Genomic DNA, 21,761 nt, shown 5'->3' with positions numbered 1-21,761 from the left:
TTCAGGTTACAGACTCTGCTAACCCAGAAATAGTACCTCGGGTTAAGAACTTTGCTTCAGGATGAGAACAGAAATTGTGCTCTGGCAGCGCGGAGGCAGCAGGAGGCCCCTTTAGCTAAAGTGGTACCTCTGGTTAAGAACAGTTTCAGGTCAAGAACAGACCTCCAGAACGAATTAAGTACCACTGTATTCTAGATCCTGACTGGTAACAAGCTTTCTGTTTTGAACATAGGAATCCCTTAATTTTGGCATGGCCAGTAATGCTTGTACACATATACCATTAATCTGTTCTTCCTTCCAGTGCTGCTTTAAACATTTTTTAGAGAGCTGATGGGAAATTGACAGCACTTCCTTTGCTACCTCTCCAGTGCATGACTTGTGACACTTGGTTATTTTACTAGGGTAGTCACAAGAATGGTGCTGGAAAATTTGAGACCTTAAACTCTTCGGAGAGAAAGCTGATTGCTCAACAGTAACAAACTAAAAACTGCAAGAAGTTTAAATTACTTTGTCTTAGATTCCCAAGTGATCAGGCTAGATATATCTGAGCTTGCTTATTATGAAGTTGCTAACTGAGCAAGGAAGCAAACATAACACCTGAGTTATATACTGTATAGAGAATGGTCTGCAAACATTTGGAATGGTTGTGTGCTACATATTTTTAAGAATTGGTGCCAATGCATACCTATGTTCCTATTTTAAAAGTTTGCAATAGATTATTGTACTTTCTTTGTAATTCCAGTGCTTACCATGGGGCCCAGTGACTTGAGCTTGGATATGGGAGACCCCCCCAAAGTCCGGCCAGCTGCAGAGGTTTTTGGGTAGTCCACAAAAGCAAGAATTTTGTGGCACTGTGAACAATAATGCCACTACAAATCTGGTAGTTTTCAGGGTGGCCTGAGACACACTGTCTTTATCACAGAGTTGTTATGAAGCTGAAAGAACAACACTTATAAATTGATTCTTAAGAACTGTAAAGCCATTTGTAATAGTGGGAAAAGATTTGGAGGGATCACTGTGGTAGTTGAGCATATAACCACATATATGCATATATATAAGGGTGGTTCTTGTGATATCTTTTGTTATTGATTAGAGTCCTGAGGTCCTTGTGTGAAGAGCCTGTTGGTGTCACCTTTAGATAGGATGGGTAGAGATTTACTGTCACACGCATGCACAGATGTGTCCTGCTCTGGAGGCCAGGACCTGAACCCATGGCTTCAAGTTACAAGAAAGGAGGTTCCAACTAAACATTAGAGCTGACAGTAAGAGCTGTTTGACAGCGGAACAGACTCCCTTAGGAGGTAGTGGGCTCTTCTTCCTTGGAGGTTTTTAAGCAGAGCTTGGGTGGCCACTTGTCATGTATGATTTAGCTGAGATTTCTGCATTGAGAGGGTTGGACTAGATGGCCCCTGGGGTCCCTTCCAACTCTAAAATTCCAAGATCTATGACCTGTGACTTGTTTCAGACTTCCCCTGGGAGTGAGATTAAATCCTTTTTCAAATCTTAACTTGAACTTCAAATGCCAGTTGAATGAATGAACCTCAGTTTATGTGTATATAAACACATAATAAGTGAAATCGGATTTTTATTCCTGACCCCATATGAGGGCTGTAAAAGGATAAAGGTGAAATGAGTGACATTCTAAGATTGTTTTAGTATTACTTTCAGCACCTGCTGTGACTTCAGTTGGCTCCCAGAAGAAGTCCTCAGCGGTGGTATGGCTGCCACAAACTCCCCTCTGTGGGGCATGTAGACGATATCATCAGGACAACCTCAGTCACTTTCTCATGGGATGCATGTAGGTTCTGCCTTGTTTCCAAGATGTATCCAGGATCAGCATCCTAGGTTTCTCTTAGGTCCAGTTCTTGAGTCTCACCATGGACATATTTCTGTGGATAACTCTTCCTTACATAAACTTTAAATGGTTATGTTTGTAATATCTTCCTAAAGTCTGCCTATAATGCATGGCTAACCACCCATTGAGAACCACATTGACCCTTAGCCAGCTGTTTGGGGAACATACACAAGGGGTGGGGGTGGTTGCCCCCCTTACCCAGAGGCACCCCTCCAGCTGATCCACATAGCTCATCTCCCCCTCTCTCATCAAATGATCAGTCTGAGATGAAGAAGGGGACAGTGGGCATTACTGTCAGGGTGCTGAGCTGCATCTCTTTTTTTCAAACAAACAATTTTTACATCACCGCTGCCAAAATTGATTTGTTCTTAGACAACCAGAAAAAATTGCATAGATGGCCAAACCAGACCTCCAGACTAGGGACTAACCACCAGTAACTTATATCCTTTGTTGTGTATCTTTTATATTCGTTTTATATGTTTTTATATTTCTGTAAAACTGTCTTGTGTCATTATTGAGAAAGATGGCTAAAGAGATTCAACAAATACTGTAATATCGTACTTAGATGTATTGGTTGCTTTCCCCTCTTGTTGGTTACCAGATCTTTCTGAGAAGTGAAGCAAGTGCTGTTTCTCAAGTCCTCTTCCATTCTCTCTCATATAGGCAAGGACTTTACCCATGTGCTCAGGGTACAGAGTACAGTGGTACCTTGATTCTCAAACTTAATCCGTTCCGGAAGTCTGTTCCAAAACCAAAGCTTTCTAAAAGCAAGATGCACTTTCCCATAGAAAGTAATGCAAAACGGATTAATCTGTTCCAGACTTTTAAAAACAACCCTAAAACAGCAATTGAACATGAATTTTACTATCTAACGAGACCATGGATCCATAAAATGAAAGCAGTAAATGATGCACTGCAGTCGCACAGTCAGTCAATCAATCAGTAGCTGAACTGGGTACCACACAGTAAGAAAAACAAAAAAGAGCCATGAAAACGCAAACGAATAGCAAAAACAGACAGACCTCAGTGTAACACTCAAAACAGAAGTGTGGCACTCAAAACAGATCATGTTTGGCTTCTGAAAAAAGTTCGCAAACCAGAACACTTCCTTCCGAGCTTGCAGTGTTTGGGTTCCATGTTGTTTGAGTATCATGGCATTTGAGAACCTAGGTACCACTGTAAAGCAAAGAGGTAGGTGACAGTGTCATGGAAATTTCCTTCCCTGAGCTTTTAAGAAGCCTCTGAGTTCCAAACCGTCAATTCAGATTGCCGGGGGGGGGGGGGCTTTCCAGAAGATCAGCATTATCAAATGGAATTCTGCTTTGTAGGGAACATTAACACCTGAGAAGCAGTGAAGAGGCTGATCTCCTGGAAGGAGGTGCCAGACCTGCACAATGAAAAGGTTGCAGGAAGAGACACCTAGTTCAGTATTTTCTATGCCTGTTGGTGGGCAGCATGGGTTCAGGCAGGGATGTGGAGATGCTGGGGATTGAACCAAGGACCTTTTGCATGCAATGTGTACGCTTTTGCTTCTGAGCTATGGCCCTTCCTTCCTTCTTCCTTCCTTCCTTCCTGGGAGGCAGGCAGGCTAACTGAGTGCAGCCTTCTTTTAGCAAGCTGGCCCAGCCCGGCCAATGCCTTAGGATTCTTCTTGTAGCACCAACCCCAGAAATGCTGCCCCTTCTCTGTCAGGGGACTAGCCACTTCCTTGCTCCCAGGCTACTCCACTGTTGCTCAGCCTTCCTCTCGCCTCTCCCCTCTTGCTCCCTTTAGTCAATCTGTTATGCAAGATAGTTCCTAATAGCATCATGAGCATGTGTCATGTGAGCATGGAGGGTTTGTCCAAGTGTTTCTCTCGCTATTTTTATGAGTCCTTATAGTAATTAAGTGCCTTGGAACTACAGACAGTCCAAGTTCCTTGTAGTCTGTACTTGCACATTTTTAAAAATGTGTTTAGTTTGTGCATACATCACAGTTTCACTTGTGCACTTTACAAATGTGGCAAACAAAGCGGTTCTTTGAGTGTTACATCCTGAGATCTTGTAGCCCCAAGCCTTAAAATCTATTGGCTATGGCTGCAGTTCTTCTCATTCAGCGCTCCCTTTCACTTTATTTATTTACAGGATTTATATACTGCCCACTAACAGGAATTCTCCCAGTAGCTTGCAGGTTAAAAAGGAAGACGCTAAACTATAAAAATAGAACATGAAACACAAAATCTAAAACGGCCTTTGTGAGCCTAGCACCCTCCTGATCAAAACTTCTCCCATCAGTCCAAAACAATACTCACCAGCCCTGGCCAGCATGATCTTGCTTTCTGGGCTGATGGCAGCGGGCATCCAAAATATCTGAAGGGTGCCTGACAGGTGCGGTTTGATCAAAACAAAATACAACCACAGCAGCAGAGTAAAACCGTTGGCAGAAGACAACCGTGCAGACACTGAAAGAGCACTGAATTTACTATTCACAGGTGTCCTGGTGGGTGTCGTCCTTCGCTATGGCATCCACATTCCCAGTGATATCAACAACGTGACTTTAAGCTGCCCAGTGCAGACCAGCCCTGCAACTCTGTTGGTAAACCTAAGTGGGAAGTTCTACGAGTATACCCTGAAAGGGGAAATCAGTTCCCACGAACCTAATAACGTTCAGGATAATGAGATGCTCAGAAAGGTAAGCTGGTTTTCTCCCTTCTCTTCTTTGCCCCTCCACCCTAGAAAGGGCTTCTCAGTTCCACCTCTGGCTTTCCAAACCAGTCTGGTTGGCAGGGACGCGGACTTATAAAAAATATTGGGGGGGCCCGGGAAAGCTCATGAATAATAAATAAGCTCATGAATATGCAAATAAAGTGGCGCCGCCTCCTCGTGAGCGAATAGGGGAGAGCGTGCTGCGCCTATTAATCAGCTCCAAAGGAAATTGGGTGGAGCTTTTGCTCGGGAGGGAGGGCAGGAGGCATGCAGCCCGCCCCTCCCTGTGCATTTTGGGCTCGGGGAGGGGCGGCGATGGCGCTCTGCTGGAGGGGCGCCGGAGATTATTGGGGGGGCGGAGCCCCCCCAAACGAATTTTTGAGGGGGCTCGGGCCCCCTCAAGCCCCATGGAGTCGGCGCCTATGCTGGTTGGGCTGGGCTGACCAGGGCCAGTGGGCCCTGAAGCAACCAAGCAAGAAACCTGGTTTGGTAGGCTTTCTCATGTATCTCCTCCTCCTCCTCCACCACCACCATCATCCCACTGGTCCTTCTGTGTTCTGTTATGGAAACCTGTTCATGTGCCCTGAATTCCTTTCCCATCCTTGTCTGCCCACCCTCATGCACTCCAAGGTAATTAGCTAATAGCACTATCTATTTCATCTTAAATTCCTTAGGTAGAGCCTCTAGAATGGAAGTTTCCTGTGTGTAGCCTTCTTTTTTTCTCCCTGTACACACAAATCACATTTCTGTATTACCTAAAACTTTCCAGTTCCAGGTATGGTGAAGGCTGTTCCTGTTTAGAGTAATGGGAGCTTTTTCTTGTGAAATTATCCATTGTTCCCAGGTTGTAAAAGCCAAACATTTGGCTCCCTGAAGCGGTTGTGTTTGTTAACGTTTTTATTATTGATTTAAAGTGAACTTAATTAAGCTTTATATACAGTCTTATGTAAAACTTTCCTTACCTGGATTTTTATTCGTTCTTTTTTTAAAAAAAAACTTCTACAGGTGACATTCGATCCAGAAGTATTCTTCAACATCTTGCTCCCTCCAATTATATTTTATGCAGGATACAGCTTGAAAAGGGTATGTCCTTGTTTAAACCAATGCTTTAATATGTTGAAAGAAATTCTGGTGCTTTTACACCTTTGTCAGATGTGAATTCTGCTCTATCCTGTAGGCTCAGGTAATGATGCTGTCCATCTCAGCATTAATGTGTTAAAGGTGAAGGGACCCCTGACCATTAGGTCTAGTCATGGCCGACTCTGGGTTGCGGCGCTCATCTCGCTTTATTGGCCGAGGGCAATGACAGCTTCCGGGTCATGTGGCCAGCATGACTAAGCCGCTTCTGATGAACCAGAGCAGCGCACGGAAACGCCGTTTACCTTCCTGCCAGAGCGCTACCTATTTATCTACTTGCACTTTGACGTGCTTTCGAACTGCTAGGTTGGCAGGAGCAGGGACCAAGCAACCGGAGGACACAAAGCTTCTTTTTAAAAAGCTGTAGAGCCATTATAACTGTTTGCAGGCCTAGCCCACTTATTGAGCAAAACAACAAATTAGCACACCTCCTGCCCCCACCTGCTACCTCTCCCCCTTGCCTTACTTTTAATGTCTGGGCCCCTCCCCCTCCTTGGCCCTTCCTCAGAGTAAGGTGTTGCAGGAGAACTGGCCCAGGAGGATGCAGCCTGTGCTGCCATCACTTTCCTGGAATGGCAGAAATGTTGCCACATGTCCGGAATTTGGAAGTCTATACAGTATTTTAGAAGTCTATATTTTTGCAATTTCCCCCCAAAATAGCTCAAAAACTTATCAGTTATCTTTGAGATTTTGCTAAAAAGCTCAACCACTTTGTTCAAAACTAAAAAACCTCAACAATCTTTGTGTCCAGATTTTGACTTTTTGAAATATGGCAACCCTATTTAACTTTCAAAGTTATTTTAAACTTTTAAGTGATGCTTCAGAAGAATTTAAAAAGTGAAGGGGAGAAGGAGAGGAGCAGCAACACAACACCCTGTCTTCTTATGCCACCCATGCCAACTTGTGCAACCTGTCCTGTGACTGAAAACAGGCTTTCTTGTACATCCAGGTATTGTTTGTAATGAATGGGGCCTGCAGCAAAATGGAACGTTCTTGTTCCAGTCAACCAGCCATGCTGTCCTCCACAACACACTCTTCATTCCCCCCTCACACCCCATTTTCAACTCCCCCTCCCCGTGTACCACCTTTTTAGCAATTCATGGCCAATGAGTGCACACAGTTACTGAGTGGGTTTCTCCTCCTTGTCTTTCTTCTCCTTATATTTTTAAACTTCTGGCAACCACAGGGTTCCTGTGAGTCTGCGCATGATTGATGCTGCTTTAGCTAGATGAGGCATGGTACTCATGTGGGATAATTTCTACTGCAAGGTGTTTTTGTATTTGTATAGACTTCCTATGCTGTTTAGAATGTGTTACGTTGTGGGCAGTGAACCTCCATCTGAATCACAACTCCTCTGCCCCAATCAGGGCCTTGCTGGCTGGGATTGGTGGATGCTGAAATCCAGCAATGTTTGGGGGGGCCGCAGGTTCCCCTCCTCAGGGGCAGGTTTTTTGTTGTTTATATGGGTGATAATCATTCCAACTTGGTTGACGTGGGAGTCCAGTGGAGCAATCTTGTGCATCTTTTGAACTCTTTTTTAAGCAATTGTTCAGACAGCTATTGAACTCAGAACAATATTTTGGAACCTTTGGAAGCTTCCAAATTCTGAATTCATTGCAAGGCTCTTTCGCCTCTCATATCTAGCCAACAACAATCTATGGAGAACCTGCTCTTAATGAAACATTTTAGAAAAAGCAGAGGTTGGGCATACTTTCACTCTGAAATGCTTGGCTGAAAGTTCCAGCTTCCTTAGGAGTCCGCCCCCAAATCAGATGATAAGCTGTGAAACCTTTAAGATTATATAAATGAATAACTGTTTGATCATTAGTTGTGGCTGTTTGTTCTTTGTAGCAATACTTACATTATAGACGTGCACACAGTTGGCATCTGCCTGTTTGGATTTATTGTGGCAGGAATTGGCCCGGGTGAGCCTTGTGCTCTCTCCCTTCTGCTGCTCTCTTCTGGCATTGGCCACGACAAACAATTCAGAAGCTTTTGCATCTTCCTGGCCCCATAGCTGGAGATGTTGGGTCCTTCTGCCTGTAAAGCGGGTGCTCTCCCACTGAGCTATGAACCTTTCTTCTGTCAGTGAAAATCACTGCAGTTGTTTTAGAACGGAAGGCTTGCTTTGCTGCTTGTGACCAGGGCTCCAGCGTTCTGTTCCTGACGGTGGCAGCCAGGTGCCTCTGAGATGCTCTTGGGCAGAGCCTGGAGGCTGTGGCTTTCCCTTGTTTGCTCTCAGCTATGCAGAGGGTTTTGCCACTGGAGGTTCAGCTGTTATAAGCTATTAGCTTTCAATATACCCATCCTCAACCAAGCTTTCTAACCCTTGTTAAAAAACCATCTAAAATAATGGCCTCCAACACATCTTTGGTAATGAGTTGCATAAATTAGTTATGCATGGTGTGAATAAGTGTTTTATTTATTTCTCCCTCTGTTTCTGGACTTCATGCCAGTTTGATTGGGTGGCCTCAACTTCCAGTATTCTGAGAGAAGGAGGGGAAATTCCCCTAGTGGGTGCCTGTTTCACTTCCAACAGCACATAAACAACCCGCACCAGGCCAGTGCCTGCGTGTCGAGGAAAATGATTTCCATCTGAACATTATCCAAGGTTATCCTTTGTAATCCAAGGCTTCACACATGTCCCCTTCTACCCTGATTCTCAGTGTGGTAGTGACTGTTGTAGGAGCATAATTTACTTGAAGGAGCCACGGGGATTATGACTTTTCTAGACAGGATGAATTGTAAAATCACCTACTTCTGACCAAGCAGTGTGCAAGCCTATAAGCCTGTGGAGTCCACCCCCAGTCTTCTCTCCTCGCCAGTACTCATTTATTCTTTGCCCTAAGCACTGTATTGGGGGAAAGCCAGAAGCAACGGTAGTGCCTCTAAACTATAACCAAGTAGGTTGTAAAAATAAAGATTACAGCCGGACTCTGTAAGAGCTGGCGACCCACTGCATTTCCCAAGCATGTGCCACCCTCTTTATTTTATTTCTCTGCTTGGGGGTGCATGGCCTGAGCTAATGGAGAAATTGCGCATTTTGGAACAAGTAATCAAGAATCCACTTGAACAAGTGTTTGACCATCGGCTCTGAAGCAGTTTAATTTAATGGAAGACTCTCTTGCTTGCATCTTAGCGGCATTTCTTTCGAAACCTGGGATCCATCTTGGCATACGCTTTCCTCGGAACGGCCATTTCCTGCTTTGTGATAGGGTGAGTGTTTGCTTTGTTCCTCTAGACTTCTTGAAAATGGAAGGAGAATGGATCATGATGGGTGTAGGAATTCTGAAGGGTGTGTATGGTCCCCTTTGAGCAGCTGTTTAGTATACACCAGATGTAGAAAGCATTCTTATTTCTCTATTTTTTTTTGTTTTGTTATTAAGCTTAGGAATCTGAAGGTGCTAAATGTTCAGTTTAAAATCAGTGTTGTTATTGTACTTGAGGAGATTATCACATTAATATTCATTTATCCTGCCCTGGACCAGCATTTAACAAAATGCTGTGTTAGTGCATTTTGTAATGTTACAAGCTATGTGACTTTGCTACTCAGTTATCTATTTTTACATGGGCTGTGGTATTTTTTGTATTGTGATTTTACCGTTGTTTTCATTAATCATAGTCTAGTAAAGAATTGCAATTGTTGGGAATAATTTTCTGTACAATTACAGTTTGCTGATTTTGAGAGTTGATTTTATCATGTAATATCAGAAGCAAAATATTGAATATTACCTTACCTTATTTAAGTTTATTTTACTAGTCATATTTTTTGGTTACGACTTATTTGTATTGGACCGGATTGATGTAGGTTGTGTGGCCTTTATACTGCCTTGTCTATAGCAATGTTGGAAGGCAGTATGCAAATTAAATGAGAAATGAGAAAATGTTACCTGTTGATGTTCCTGTTGAATCACCAGGTCCATCATGTATGGCTGTGTTTCTCTGATGAAGGTGATGGGACAGCTTGGAGGAGATTTCTACTTTACTGACTGCCTCTTGTTCGGTGCCATTGCCTCTGCTACTGACCCAGGTGTGTTGCAGACTTGGGCCAGATGTTCCACGGAAGATATTCCTTGGATCCCAGCTCACTTTTTGTTCTTGGGTTTTTCTGTCTGCTACAAGAGCGGAGATAGTTTTTGGTTTTTTAAAATGATTTTTATTGAATTTTGCATCTTTTTTAACATAATCACAACTAACAATATAAACACAAAATAAATTCTCGATTACCCCTTCCCCCCAACTTCCCTCAACTTCCCTTCCTGGTTTCTTACACATTCATTTCTCCTGCTTATTATTTATTTTGTTCTTAACGTTTTAACCTCATTTTTATATTTTTGCTTTTGGTTTTGCTAATTGTAAGTGTTTGGCGTGCTCTGATCCATGGGGTCACGAAGAGTCGGACACGACTAAATGACTAAACAACAATCAAACACTGCAAGTGAATTCATTTCCTTACATTGTTTCTGTAGATAAAAGGTTCCCAGTCTTTTTAAAAGTCTGTATTGTCCTTATCTTTTAATCTTTCAGTTAACTTCACCATTTCAGCATACACCATCTGTTTTTCTTGCCATTGTTCTTTCGCAGGTATTTCATCATTTTCCCATCTTTCGGCTAGCAAAATCCTAGTCGCTATTGTAGCAGACATAAATAAATTATTCTTATTGTTTGGCAGGTCTTTGCCTGAAATGCGTAATAAAAAAGCTTCTGGCCTCCCAACAAAAGTTAACTTAAACATTTTTTTTATTTCATTATAAATCATTCCCAGTAATTTTAAATTATTTTACAATTCCACCACATATGAAAAAACATACCTTCCTTTCCTTTACGTTTCCAGCACTTATTGGAGCCTGTTCTATACATTTTTGCCATTTTCACAGGTGTGATATACCATCGATACATCATTTTCATATAATTCTCTTTTAACAATATACAGTACAGTCAGTAAATTTTAAATTGGCTTTCCATAATTTTTCCCAATCTTCCATTTGTATATTGTGTCCTATATCTTGTGCCCATTTAATCACTACAGATTTGACCTCTTTATCTTTAGTCCCCCATTCTAACAATAAATTGTACATTTTCTTTAAGAATTTATTATTATCACCTACAATTTCTCTTTTGAATCTAGATATGATATATCCAAATCCTTTCTTATTACCTGAGAGTGGAGATAGTTTATTAAAGTTGAGAATGGGCAGGCATAAGAACACAAGAGAAGCGCAGCTGGTCAGACACAAAGGCAGCCCCCTCTTTCTCGCAGTGGCTGGCCAGATGTTTCCTCTAGCAAGCCCACCAGGGCATCATGGCCATAGTCCCCTCCTGCGTGTGTTTTCATGGCAACTGGCAGTTCCAGTTGTGTTCTGCTCCTAGAGGCAGTGCTTAGTATACCTGACATCCATAAATTTGTCTAATCTCCTTTTAAAGTTCCTGGCCCCCAGCACATAATGCGGCAACAAATTCTATTGTCAAACCTTTTGAAAGGAGTATTTGCTTTTTTGTCTTGCCTTGAATAGCCCACCATTCCACTTCATTGGATGACCTTGGATTCTAGCCCTATAGGAGAGGGGGAAGAAAAAATCACCCACTTTTCCTACACAGAATTGCATAGTCCTTTATCATGTCTAAGTGAGAAGGGTCCATTTTCCTCATAGGGAACTGATCATTTCAGTTGCCCTTCTCAGAAACTTTTCCAGCTCTGCCTTCTCCTTCACCAGAACCGCACACAGTGTTCCGCAATGTAGATTTGTATAATGGTGTTACAATAACAGAGCTCCTATTTGCAGAACCTTTCCTGATGATCTGCATTGTCATGAGGAAGGGAATTTCTGTGGTCTCCCATGCTTTTCCTGTTACCAACGTTAAAAAGGGGGAACCAAGGAAACCAGAATTTTCTGTTTATTACGTAAACACAAGACTTTCATTTCCACCTCCATTACATTGAATGGAATGTCTGTGTACTTAGAGACTTGAGCTGGGCTTAGGGCAGGTGCTACACCTAAGCCAGGCAGTCACAGGATTTGGTTTTCTTCCCTGCCCCCTGCTTTTTTATATTGATTGATAACAAATGGGATTTGGAGGGCTTTTATTGGTAACAAAGAGTGCTTGAGCTCTCTCAGATTGTATGAAAAGTTTTACTGTATTTTTCGCTCCATAGGGCGCACCGGACCATAAGGCGCATCTAGTTTTTAGAGGAGGAAATCAAGAAAAAAAATCTTATTCCCAGCCCCAAAGAACAAAGAAGCCAAGACATTGAGCGGGATCCATCCTGCTGGCTGTCTTGGCTTCCTCTTTAGCCGCGCACAACCTCTCCAGCCGGGAGAGGCTGCGCGGGGCTAAAGTAGCCATAGCCACGTGCAGCCTCTCCCTGCCGGAGCTTCGGACGCTTAGCGTTGCTATCATTGAAACCAAGGAGCCCGCATTCGCTCCATAGGATGCACACACATTTCCCCTCATTTTTGGAGGGGGAAAAGTGCATCCTATAGAGCAAAAAATATGTGAGACTTGTCTCAGTCTGTGTGAGCTCTCTTTAGTGAAATTGAATCCCTTAAACATATTTGGGTGCACATATTGGCTTTGCTAGGTGATATAAACTAAGTTGAGATGCCTAAGTCTGTATTTTTCCATGTATAAGACGCTCCCATGTATAAGACGACCCCTGTTTTTTGAGCCCAAAATCAAGAAATAATTAATTGCAACAGTCTGTGTATAAGACAACCCTGAATTTTAAACTTTAAAAATTTTGGGAGAAATATTGGCCTATACGTACTTCATCACTAAAGAAAATGTACTTGAGCATGTGCTTAGGAAGAAGTGTTTCAGACAACTGGCTGTACAAGTAATGGGGAGAACTTTAGAAAATACATACATACATACATACATAAAGTAACTGTACTTCTGAAGTAATCCTAGCATAACAAATATCTTAGCAGTGGATTTATAATGTGAGGAGTCAGTCATCTTTGAGGGAAGATCTGGCTTTTTTCATGAGAAAAAAAGACCATATAGAGAACAGCCAACCTAGTATATGAGTTAAGAACTTGCATGAGTTAGAAGCCCCCAGTTCAAATTACTGGAATGCCAGGAGGCAGCATGGGGTGGCGGCGTCAAGGCTAGAACTGGAGAGATCTGGGTTCAAATTCCAACACAGCCATAAAATTCAGTGATTGACCTGGGAGCATTACCCCTCTGTTTGATCTATATCACCACCTTGTTGTGAGGGTAAAATGGGAGAAAAACTAGAACAATGTACTCCTGAGCTATTGGGATATAAATGTGATGAAATAAGCCTCCACCACATCTACAACATGGGCAAAACAATACTGGCATCTCTACATTGAAGGGTTGCTGTCAATATGTCTGAGATAATTCATACAAAGAGCTATGAGTAGTTTACTTAGATGGATGATTATGATAAACACAGGAAATGAAAAAGGCCCAGAAGAAACCCTTATGAAATAAATTTAGAATGATTGTCTCAGGGTGCTGGTAACAATACAGAATTCTTGCAAGAGCCCGTTGGTCTGAATTTCATTTTTCAACTTTCCTTTATTGTTTTCTTGGACAGTGACCGTACTTGCCATTTTCCACGAGCTTCAGGTGGATGTTGAACTATATGCCCTTCTGTTTGGCGAAAGTGTCCTCAATGATGCCGTTGCCATTGTCCTGTCTTCGTAAGTTCTCTGTCGTCTTTCTCAAGGTTTAAGTAAGCGACATTTCACATGAGGCACTACGGATGTCATCTGGGAAGCCTCCATGCCAGCAGTAGGTGCCTCTAGGAACACAGAGTGCTGGCAAGGAAGCTGTAATTGGGAGGAACTGTAAGCGGTGTAAAAAGGGAAGCTACCTCCAAACCAAGGCATTGCTTGTTTTCAAAAGAACAACCCATTGTTTGTGTCCATTATAAGGTGAGCCTTGCTGGATCAGACCAATGTCCATCTAGTCCAGCAACCTGATCCCTATTGTGGTTGACCAGCGCCAGGATGCCCACAGTCAGAGTGTGTGGTTAACATGCTGTGGCTCCCCAGTAAATGGCATTCAGAGGTGTGCTGCTTCTGGACACAGTTGGAGGCAGCAGTGCTTCTGAATGGCAGTTGCCAGAAACCACAGGAGGGAGAGGGCTCTTCTGCTTGAACCCAGCCTGCGCGCTTCCTACAGGCATATGGCTGGCCACTGTGAAACTAGATGGGCCTGATCCAGCAGGTGCTTCTTGTGTTCTTATGACCTCGGAGTTCTATATTCCTGTCAAAACTAGAAACCCAAATTCCCCATTCTTACCTGCACCCCTTTGATTGGAAAGGCAGCCAAGCATTCTCATGCACCTGTGCTTAGGTTAATGACTTTCCTTGCTCATAATATTTAAGATGCTGTTCTCTGCTGTGGACTGCTTCAGTTGCCCTGATGTTGAACGGGACTTTCCTGTTGCACACAGCTGCCCTGCAATGCATCTGATATCCAGCAAGGTATGCTAATAAGAAACCTTTGTGTATGTTTGCATCCAGCTCGATTGTAGCCTACCAACCAGCAGGGGACAACAGCCACACTTTTGATTTAACGGCAATGTTCAAGTCCATTGGGATTTTCTTGGGGATCTTCAGCGGATCATTTGCCATGGGAGCAGCTACTGGAGTCGTGACTGCTTTGATATCCTTTAAGTTCAGTGAGTCTTACTTGGCTTTCTAACTGCTTCATGTCTGTCAGGGAACTGCCATAAGTGCCGGAGGGAGAGAGCAAAAGCCAGAGGGATTCCAGAGAGCGTCCAGGGATCGGGAGAAGCAGCCCATCTTCTGGGGAAGAGAATCAGCGTAGCACCAGTGGAGAAGAGGGGCAGATGGGGGAAGCGACGAGGCGGTCCCATAACCCCTTGCCTGGGACCAGCGGGGAAAGTAGGTGTCCTCCGTTGCCCGCGCCCTCCTTGCGCAGAAGGCTTTCGCGCAGAGAGAGTAGGAGGAGACTAGGTGTCAAAGAGCTGCTTTGCTGGAAGAAGTTTAAGAAACGCCCACTGACGGATTCTGCCAGCGATTGAGACAGCCACAGGTTAGTGGCTGTCCGGACAGAAAAGGTTCACTTTGGCAACCCAGCCAAGTGTTGGCACCCAGCCGGGGAGATAAGCACCGGCTTATGCACGAGCAACCCCTAGAACCATTACAGCAATCTGTCAGTCCCTGACGTTGCTTGTACGCAGCCCCAGGGAGGCAGCACGATGAGCCAAACATGGCCGGCTGGAGAGACAGAGCAACAAGCCATGGTGCGAGGTCTGCTCGAGAGGAACCGAGACCTGGAGGCACATGTCGCTACCCTGTCAGCGCGGCTGGAGGAGAGGCGGGCTCAGGATGCACAGGTCAGAGCCACCCCAATAGGGAAGAAGGTCCCGGGGCTGGTAAACAAGTTTGGAGGAAAGCCCCAAGACTACAATGCTTTCCGAACGGAAATTCAATATGCTTTGGAATTGCAGAAAAATGACTTTACTGATGATGGGGAGAGGGTGGCTTACATTGTTGGACATCTGCAGAATGGGGCGCGCGAATGGATCAGGTCCTTAATGGCAATGGGAAATGATGCATTGAAAGATCTTAAGAAATTCTACCAGGCAATGGACGCGATGTTCTCCAGCGAGGTTGAGCAAAGCGTGACGCGGAGGGAGCTGATGGGGGTGCAAGCAGGGGAGCCTGTCCGTCAGAAACTACTGTTCGCGTTTTGCGATGCTAGTGCACAAGCTCGGGTGGGATCTGGACTCTGAACCAGTACAAATACTGTTTGAGGCAGGTTTGGACCCCGAAGTGAAAGGCGAGTTGTCCAGAGCGTCCCGCCCACGGTCGATGGATGAACTCACAATGACTGTGCTTGCGATCGGTGTATGCCAGGAAGTGCGGGTTCAGGAGAAGCGGGAGATAAGGGCAGGACGTTTCCATGGCAACCGCATTCCTGAGATGCCGAGATGCCGCATTCCTGAGATGCCGAGATTCCCAGGCGGCGGAGCCGATGGAAATTGATGGAGCGTGCGTGCGCAAAGTTTCAAACGTTAGTGAAGGCCGGAAAAGGGAGGGGAAGGAGTGGAAAACTACCAAGAAGTGTTTCTTCTGTCAGCGGCCAGGACATTTTGCAAAGGTCTGTCCTCAACGAAAGGCCTGGCAAGGCATGATGTGGGCTGCAGGCCACGATGAGAAGGGGGAGGAAGAGCCGGTGCAGGGAAATGAGAAAGCCTGGTTGCCAACCAGCAGGGGCAGCAGCCATGCCAGCAACCAATAGCAGTACCCCAGCCTGACCCTCCCAAGGCAGCTATAGCCATAGAAGTGGTGCTAGAACTCCCAAATGGGCACCCAGTCAAATAATAATAATAATAATAATAATAATAATAATAATAATAATAATAATAATTTATTATTTGTACCCCGCCCATCTGGTTGGGTTTCCCCAGCCACTCTGGGCGGCTTCCAACAAAGATAAAAGATACACTGAAATGTCACATATTAATAATAATAATAATTTATTATTATTAGTGGAGGGGCTGCTGGATTCTGGCAGCTCATGTAATTTCTTCAGCAGAGACTTCGCTCTGGAGCACCAGCTCCACCTGTTGCCACTAGATTTCCCCTTGCAGGTGACCACCATCGATGGCAGGGAACTACTGCGAGGGGAAGTGACACACCAGACACCGCCAATGTGTTTCCAGGCACACGGAAACCATTGCCTTTCACGTGGCCACGCTGGCAGGACCCCCAATAATACTGGGAATGAGCTGGCTGGCAATACATGACCCAGTGGTCGCTCACTTTTGGGTCAGCTTACTGCTTAGAACACTGTCTGGGAGGGAAGGAACCAAGAATGACTGTGGCTGGGGTGGCCCTGGAGGAAAAAGGGCAGGTGCCACCACAATATGCTGATTTGAAGGAGGTCTTCAGCGAGAGGGAGGCAGACAGACTGCCCCCCCACAGGCCATTTGACTGCTAAATCAACCTGCTTCCAGGGGCTCAGTTACCGGTGGGTAAGCTGTATGCCATGTCCGACCGGGAGATGCAGGAGTTGCGGCAGTTTATTGACAAGAACCTGAAGAGAGGTTTCATAAGGGAATCAAAGGCGGTGCGGGGCAGTCCGGTGTTCTTTGTGGACAAAAAAGAGACTAATCAGCCCAGATTAGTCGTGGATTACAGGGCCGTAAACCTGGTATCAGAACCTGTGACTTTCCCAATGCTCAGGATTGACGATATTTTGACACGTGTGAGGCAGGGGAAGATTTTTACCAAGCTGGACCTTAGGGGAGCATACAATCTGATTAGGATAAGGGAGGGGGACGAATGGAAAATGACCATGTTCACCCCCCTGGGGGCTTTTGAGTACTTAGTCATGCCATTTGGATTACAATTGGGGTCCGCCTGCTTTCAAGCCTTCATGCACCATGTGTTGGGGCCCCTGCCTTTTTGGATGACGTCTTAATCTATTCGGACAATGAAACGCAACATGTCAGAGACGACAGGGAGGTGCTACAGAGATTGAAGAAGCATCAGTTGTGGGTCAAGCTGGAAAAATGCCAATTCCATGCCAAGGAGGTCGAGTTCCTGGGGTACAGGTTGTCAGACAAAGGACTGGCCATGGATCCAGGCAAGGTGAAGCTGGAATGGAAGGCCCCGAAAAACAGAAAGGATGTGCAGAGGTTCCTAGGCTTCAGCAACTACAGGAAGTTCATAAAGAACTTCGCTCACTTGACAGCGCCCATAACGGATTGTCTTAGTAGCAAAAAGAAGTTCGCATGGACAGAGGATGCGCAGCAATCCTTTGAAAAACTGAAGAAGGCGTTCCCCTCGGAAGAGCAGCTCCTGCACGTGGATCCGGAGAAGCCCATGAGACTGGAGACAGACGCGTCCGACCGTGCGATTGGAGCGGTACTTTTGCAACCCGGGTCCAAGGAGAACGAGACTGTGTGCCTTTTTCTCTAGGAAGCTGAGCAAGTCGGAGCAAAACTACACGGTGTATGACCGAGAACTGCTTGCGATCTATGCGGCATTTCGGCAATGGAGACATCTGTTGATAGGGGCGCGGCACAAGATCCAGGTCCGAACTGACCACAAGAACTTGGAATACTGGCGGACCGCACGAGTGCTCAACCAGAGACAGATCAGATGGTCCCAGGAGTTCGCCAAGTTTTTCTTCGAGATATGATACATGCCGGGAGGGGGAAACGTGAGGGCAGATGCACTCTCCAGGAAACCGGAGTACATGGAAGGAGAGGGACCACCAGAGACCAGGCACGTGTTCCCTGAGGACCGGTGGGTGTGGGGGGGAGCGTTGGTAGGGAAACGAGAACTAGCAGGGCTCACCAGAGACAATGAGTTTGCTCAGACAAAAATCAGGGAGCTCAGGGACGGAAAGGAAGACAATGGAGGGTTTGAGGAAAAGGAAGGCCTACTGTACTACAAGGGGTGCTGTATGTACCAGGAGAGACTTTGAGGGAGAAGGTACTTAGACAGCTCCATGACAACCCAACAGCTGGGCACTTTGGACAGTACAAGACCATGCTACCTGTCACCAGGCAGTTCTGGTGGCCAAAGGTGAGGGAAGGCGTACGAGAATATGTACGAGGGTGCGACCGATGCCAGAGGGCAAAGGGGGAAAGGACTGCCCTCGCGGGGCTACTGGAACCCTTACCTACACCGGAAAGGCCCTGGGAGGTGGTGTCCATTGATTTTATGACAGATCTGCCCAAGTCAAGGGGAAAGACAGCAGTCATGGTAGTGGTCAATCTACTGACTAAAATGTGCCATTTCGTAGCTTGCTCGCATGCAGTGTCGGCAGAGGAGACAGCCAGGCTGTTTGTGGACCACATTTTTAGACTGCATGGGGCCCCATTGAGGGTAATCTCAGATCACGGGAAACAATTTACCTCCCGGTTCTGGTGGAGACTCATGAGCTTGCTACAGGTCGAGGGGAGCTTCTCGACGGCGAGGCACCCAGAAACCAACGGACAGGCCGAAAGAGCGAACAGTATACTCCAGCAGTACCTACGCTGCTATGTCAGTGAGAGACAGAACAACTGGGTAGAGAAATTAGCTTTGGCTGAATTTGCGTACAATAACGCTGAACATGTGTCCACGGGAATGAGCCCTTTCATGGCCAATTACGGGTGTCACCCCAGGGCCTTCCCGGGAGGGGGGAGGAAGGATGGATTGTACCTGCGGCTGAGCAATTTGTGGAGGAAATGGAGGCCTTACACCAGCAACTCAGGCTGAACTTGGAGCGGGCCAAGGAAGTTTACAAGAGGCAGGCGGACAGGCACCGTCTGGAGGGGGAAGCCATACGGGTGGGAGACCGGGTGTGGTTGTCATCCCAAGGGTTGCCCCTAAAGGGAGGGTGCAAGAAGTTGCAGCCTAGGCAACTGGGGCCTTTTGAGGTAAAACAGCAGGTTAACCCAGTGGCATTTAAACTCAAGTTGCCTGACAGCCTGAAGATACATCCGGTGTTCCATAGGTCCCTACTCTCACCGTACAGGGAGGGGCGGGAATTTCCGGGATGGGAGGGAGGGGTTACCACTCACCCGTGGGTAGAGGAGAGGGAACATTGTAACGAAGCTACGGAAATACTCGATTTGAGGTGGCGAGGTCGCCAGGTAGAGTACTTGGTAGCCTGGGAGGGGGAACCTAGGTCTGAAAACACTTGGGGCCCTGCTGAAGCAATCACTGACGGGTATCTGGTGGAAGAGTTTCATGGTTTGTTCCCGGGTAAGCCCAAACCATTAGCTAGATTCTGGGAGGAAGAATTTGGACCCACAGACGACGAAGGGGACTTTGTGGGTTTTCCTGCCTCCGAAGAGGAGGGAGGGGAGGTGTTTGAGGGAGAAGAATCAGACTGGGAGGTTCAACCAGCTGGAAGAGATCCGAGCGGATGGGAGGCTGGTTTTGAATCCTCAGAAGATGATGACAGTTCTTTTAGGGGATTCCCCGCATCGTCGGTTGAGGAGAGAGAGGAGGATGTATCGGAAGATCGCGACAGGGGTGGGGGTGGGGTCCTGAGGAGGAGGTGGATGTCAGGGAACTGCCATCAGTGCCGGAGCGAGAGAGCAAGCTCCAGAGGGATTCCAGAGAGCGTCCCGGGATGTGGAGAGGCAGCCCAGCTTCTGGGGAAGAGAATCAGCGTAGCACCAATGGAGAAGGGGGGCAGATGGGGGAAGCGGCAAGGCGATCCCATGACTCCTTGCCTGGGACCAGTGGGGAGAGTAGGGGTCCTCCGTTGCCCACACCCTCCTTGCGCAGAAGGCTTTCGCGCAGAGAGAGTAGGAGGAGACTAGGCTTCTTTGCTGGAAGAAGTTCAAGAAACGCCCACTGACGGATTCTGCCAGCGATTGGGACAGCCACGGGCGAGTGGCTGTCCGGACAGAAGAGGTTCACTCAGGCAACGCAGCCAGGTGTTTGCACCCAGCCGGGGAGATAAGCACCGGCTTACGCACGAGCAACCCCTAGAACCATTACAATGTCCCTGCAAATTTGAACCATTTTTCTTCAGCATAATACAAGGGTGTGTAACTTTGGGAGAGGCAGGTGTAGTTCTAAATGCTTGTTAACAGCTTGGCTGAAAGATGCAAAAAGAACAACTCCACAGATAGCTAAATGCGGAGAAAGGTATGTGAAACTCTGGGGTATTTTATGTGACCCACCCTGAGACCTTTGGGTATAGGGCGGTATAGAAATAATAATAATAATAATAATAATAATAATAATAATAATAATAATAATAATGCCTTAAATAAACTAGCCTGGGTCCTGCAGGTGAAAGAGGCAGCACAAAATGGCATTCTGCTTAGAAAGGAATGGGCTTGCTTCCTCTAATCCTGGAATGGAAGATAAGATTATATACTAAGAGCTCTGTTTCCATTACAGTGGTACCTCAGGTTACATACGCTTCAGGTTACAGACTCCGCTAACCCAGAAATAGTACCTCGGGTTAAGAACTTTGCTTCAGGTTGAGAACAGAAATTGCACAGCAGCGGCAGCAGGAGGCCCTATTAGCTAAAGTGGTACCTCAGGTAAAGAACAGTTTCAGGTTAAGAATGTACCTCCAGAACGAATTAAGTACTTAACCCGAGGTACCACGGTATTATAGATTTTGGTGGGGAAGGTAGTACATAAGCAAACACACGTTTGTATCCTTTTTTGTGTAACTTGAATTTTGGTGCCATTTTGAATCAAGATGGCAGGCTGAAATGTGACTTTGCCCGTGTTTTGTCATAGATCCAGCCATCTTCTGTGATATTGTCACCAAACTTGACACAAGGCATTCTGAGGTGGGGATGGGGGGGTCTATGTTGACGTTCAGGTGCCAGGCACCATTTTGGATCAAGATGGCAAACAAACTTCCCATTTTTTTGGCATAGGCTTGGCTGGCTCTTGAGATAAAACTCAGCGCCAAACCTCGTACAAGGGTTCCTGACAAGGGGATGGCAGACTTTGTCACCATTAGGATCCTGGACACCGTTATGAATCAAGATGGCAGACCAGAACATCACTTGGCACATTTCTTGACATATGTTTGGCTTCCTCTTAAGATATCATCACCAAACTCAGCACAAGGGTTCTTGAGGAGGAGGTGGTGGTGGTCTTTGTCAATATTTGGACTCCAGGAGCCATTTTGAATGAAGCTGGTTTATTGAAATGGGACTTAGGTGTAACCACTTGATTTTTGGTGTGTTGGGTCCAAACTCAGAAATTACACTATCAGTTTGGGTGGGGAAGGATTTTTTTTTTGTTATTTCTAAAAGATATGGATACTTCCTGCTAGCAAAGAATGAATCAGCAGGGTAACAGTGCAAATAATCAACATGCATGTATGACTGACCTTTGGGGCCTGAATAATCAAATTGGGAGATTACTTGCTTCTTGCTCTATTTTCCCCTGCTGAATATTTTCATCCGCAGAGGAGCCCACCTGTGTCTTTTCCTTAACCCCTCTGTCACGTCACCAAATTCACCAAACTCCGTGAGTTCCAGCTGCTGGAAACAGGCTTGTTTTTCCTGATGTCTTGGAGCACCTTTCTATTGGCTGAAGCTTGTGGCTTTACAGGTAAGCTATGGCCTGTCTGCTTGTCTGGGTGTGTTGGATTGC

The 21,761-nt window shown here is 45.8% G+C and overlaps 1 protein-coding gene across 1 annotated transcript in view; it reads left to right on the top strand.

The window, feature by feature from the left end:
* SLC9A6 (solute carrier family 9 member A6) overlaps positions 1-21,761 on the top strand; it is a 49,576-nt gene that overhangs the window by 3,062 nt on the left and 24,753 nt on the right. The window contains exons 2-8 of the mRNA XM_081896944.1: positions 4,326-4,525; positions 5,545-5,622; positions 8,816-8,892; positions 9,594-9,706; positions 13,241-13,346; positions 14,175-14,316; positions 21,614-21,719. Coding sequence (XP_081753070.1) covers positions 4,326-4,525; positions 5,545-5,622; positions 8,816-8,892; positions 9,594-9,706; positions 13,241-13,346; positions 14,175-14,316; positions 21,614-21,719 — 822 coding nt within the window. The remainder of the gene's footprint in view (positions 1-4,325; positions 4,526-5,544; positions 5,623-8,815; positions 8,893-9,593; positions 9,707-13,240; positions 13,347-14,174; positions 14,317-21,613; positions 21,720-21,761) is intronic.

Source organism: Podarcis melisellensis (genome assembly GCF_964234715.1).
Source record: "Podarcis melisellensis genome assembly, chromosome: Z".
Classification (NCBI taxonomy): domain Eukaryota; kingdom Metazoa; phylum Chordata; class Lepidosauria; order Squamata; family Lacertidae; genus Podarcis; species Podarcis melisellensis.
The sequence above is the reverse complement of the archived record's forward strand: the minus strand, read 5'-3'. Positions and strand labels throughout refer to the sequence as shown.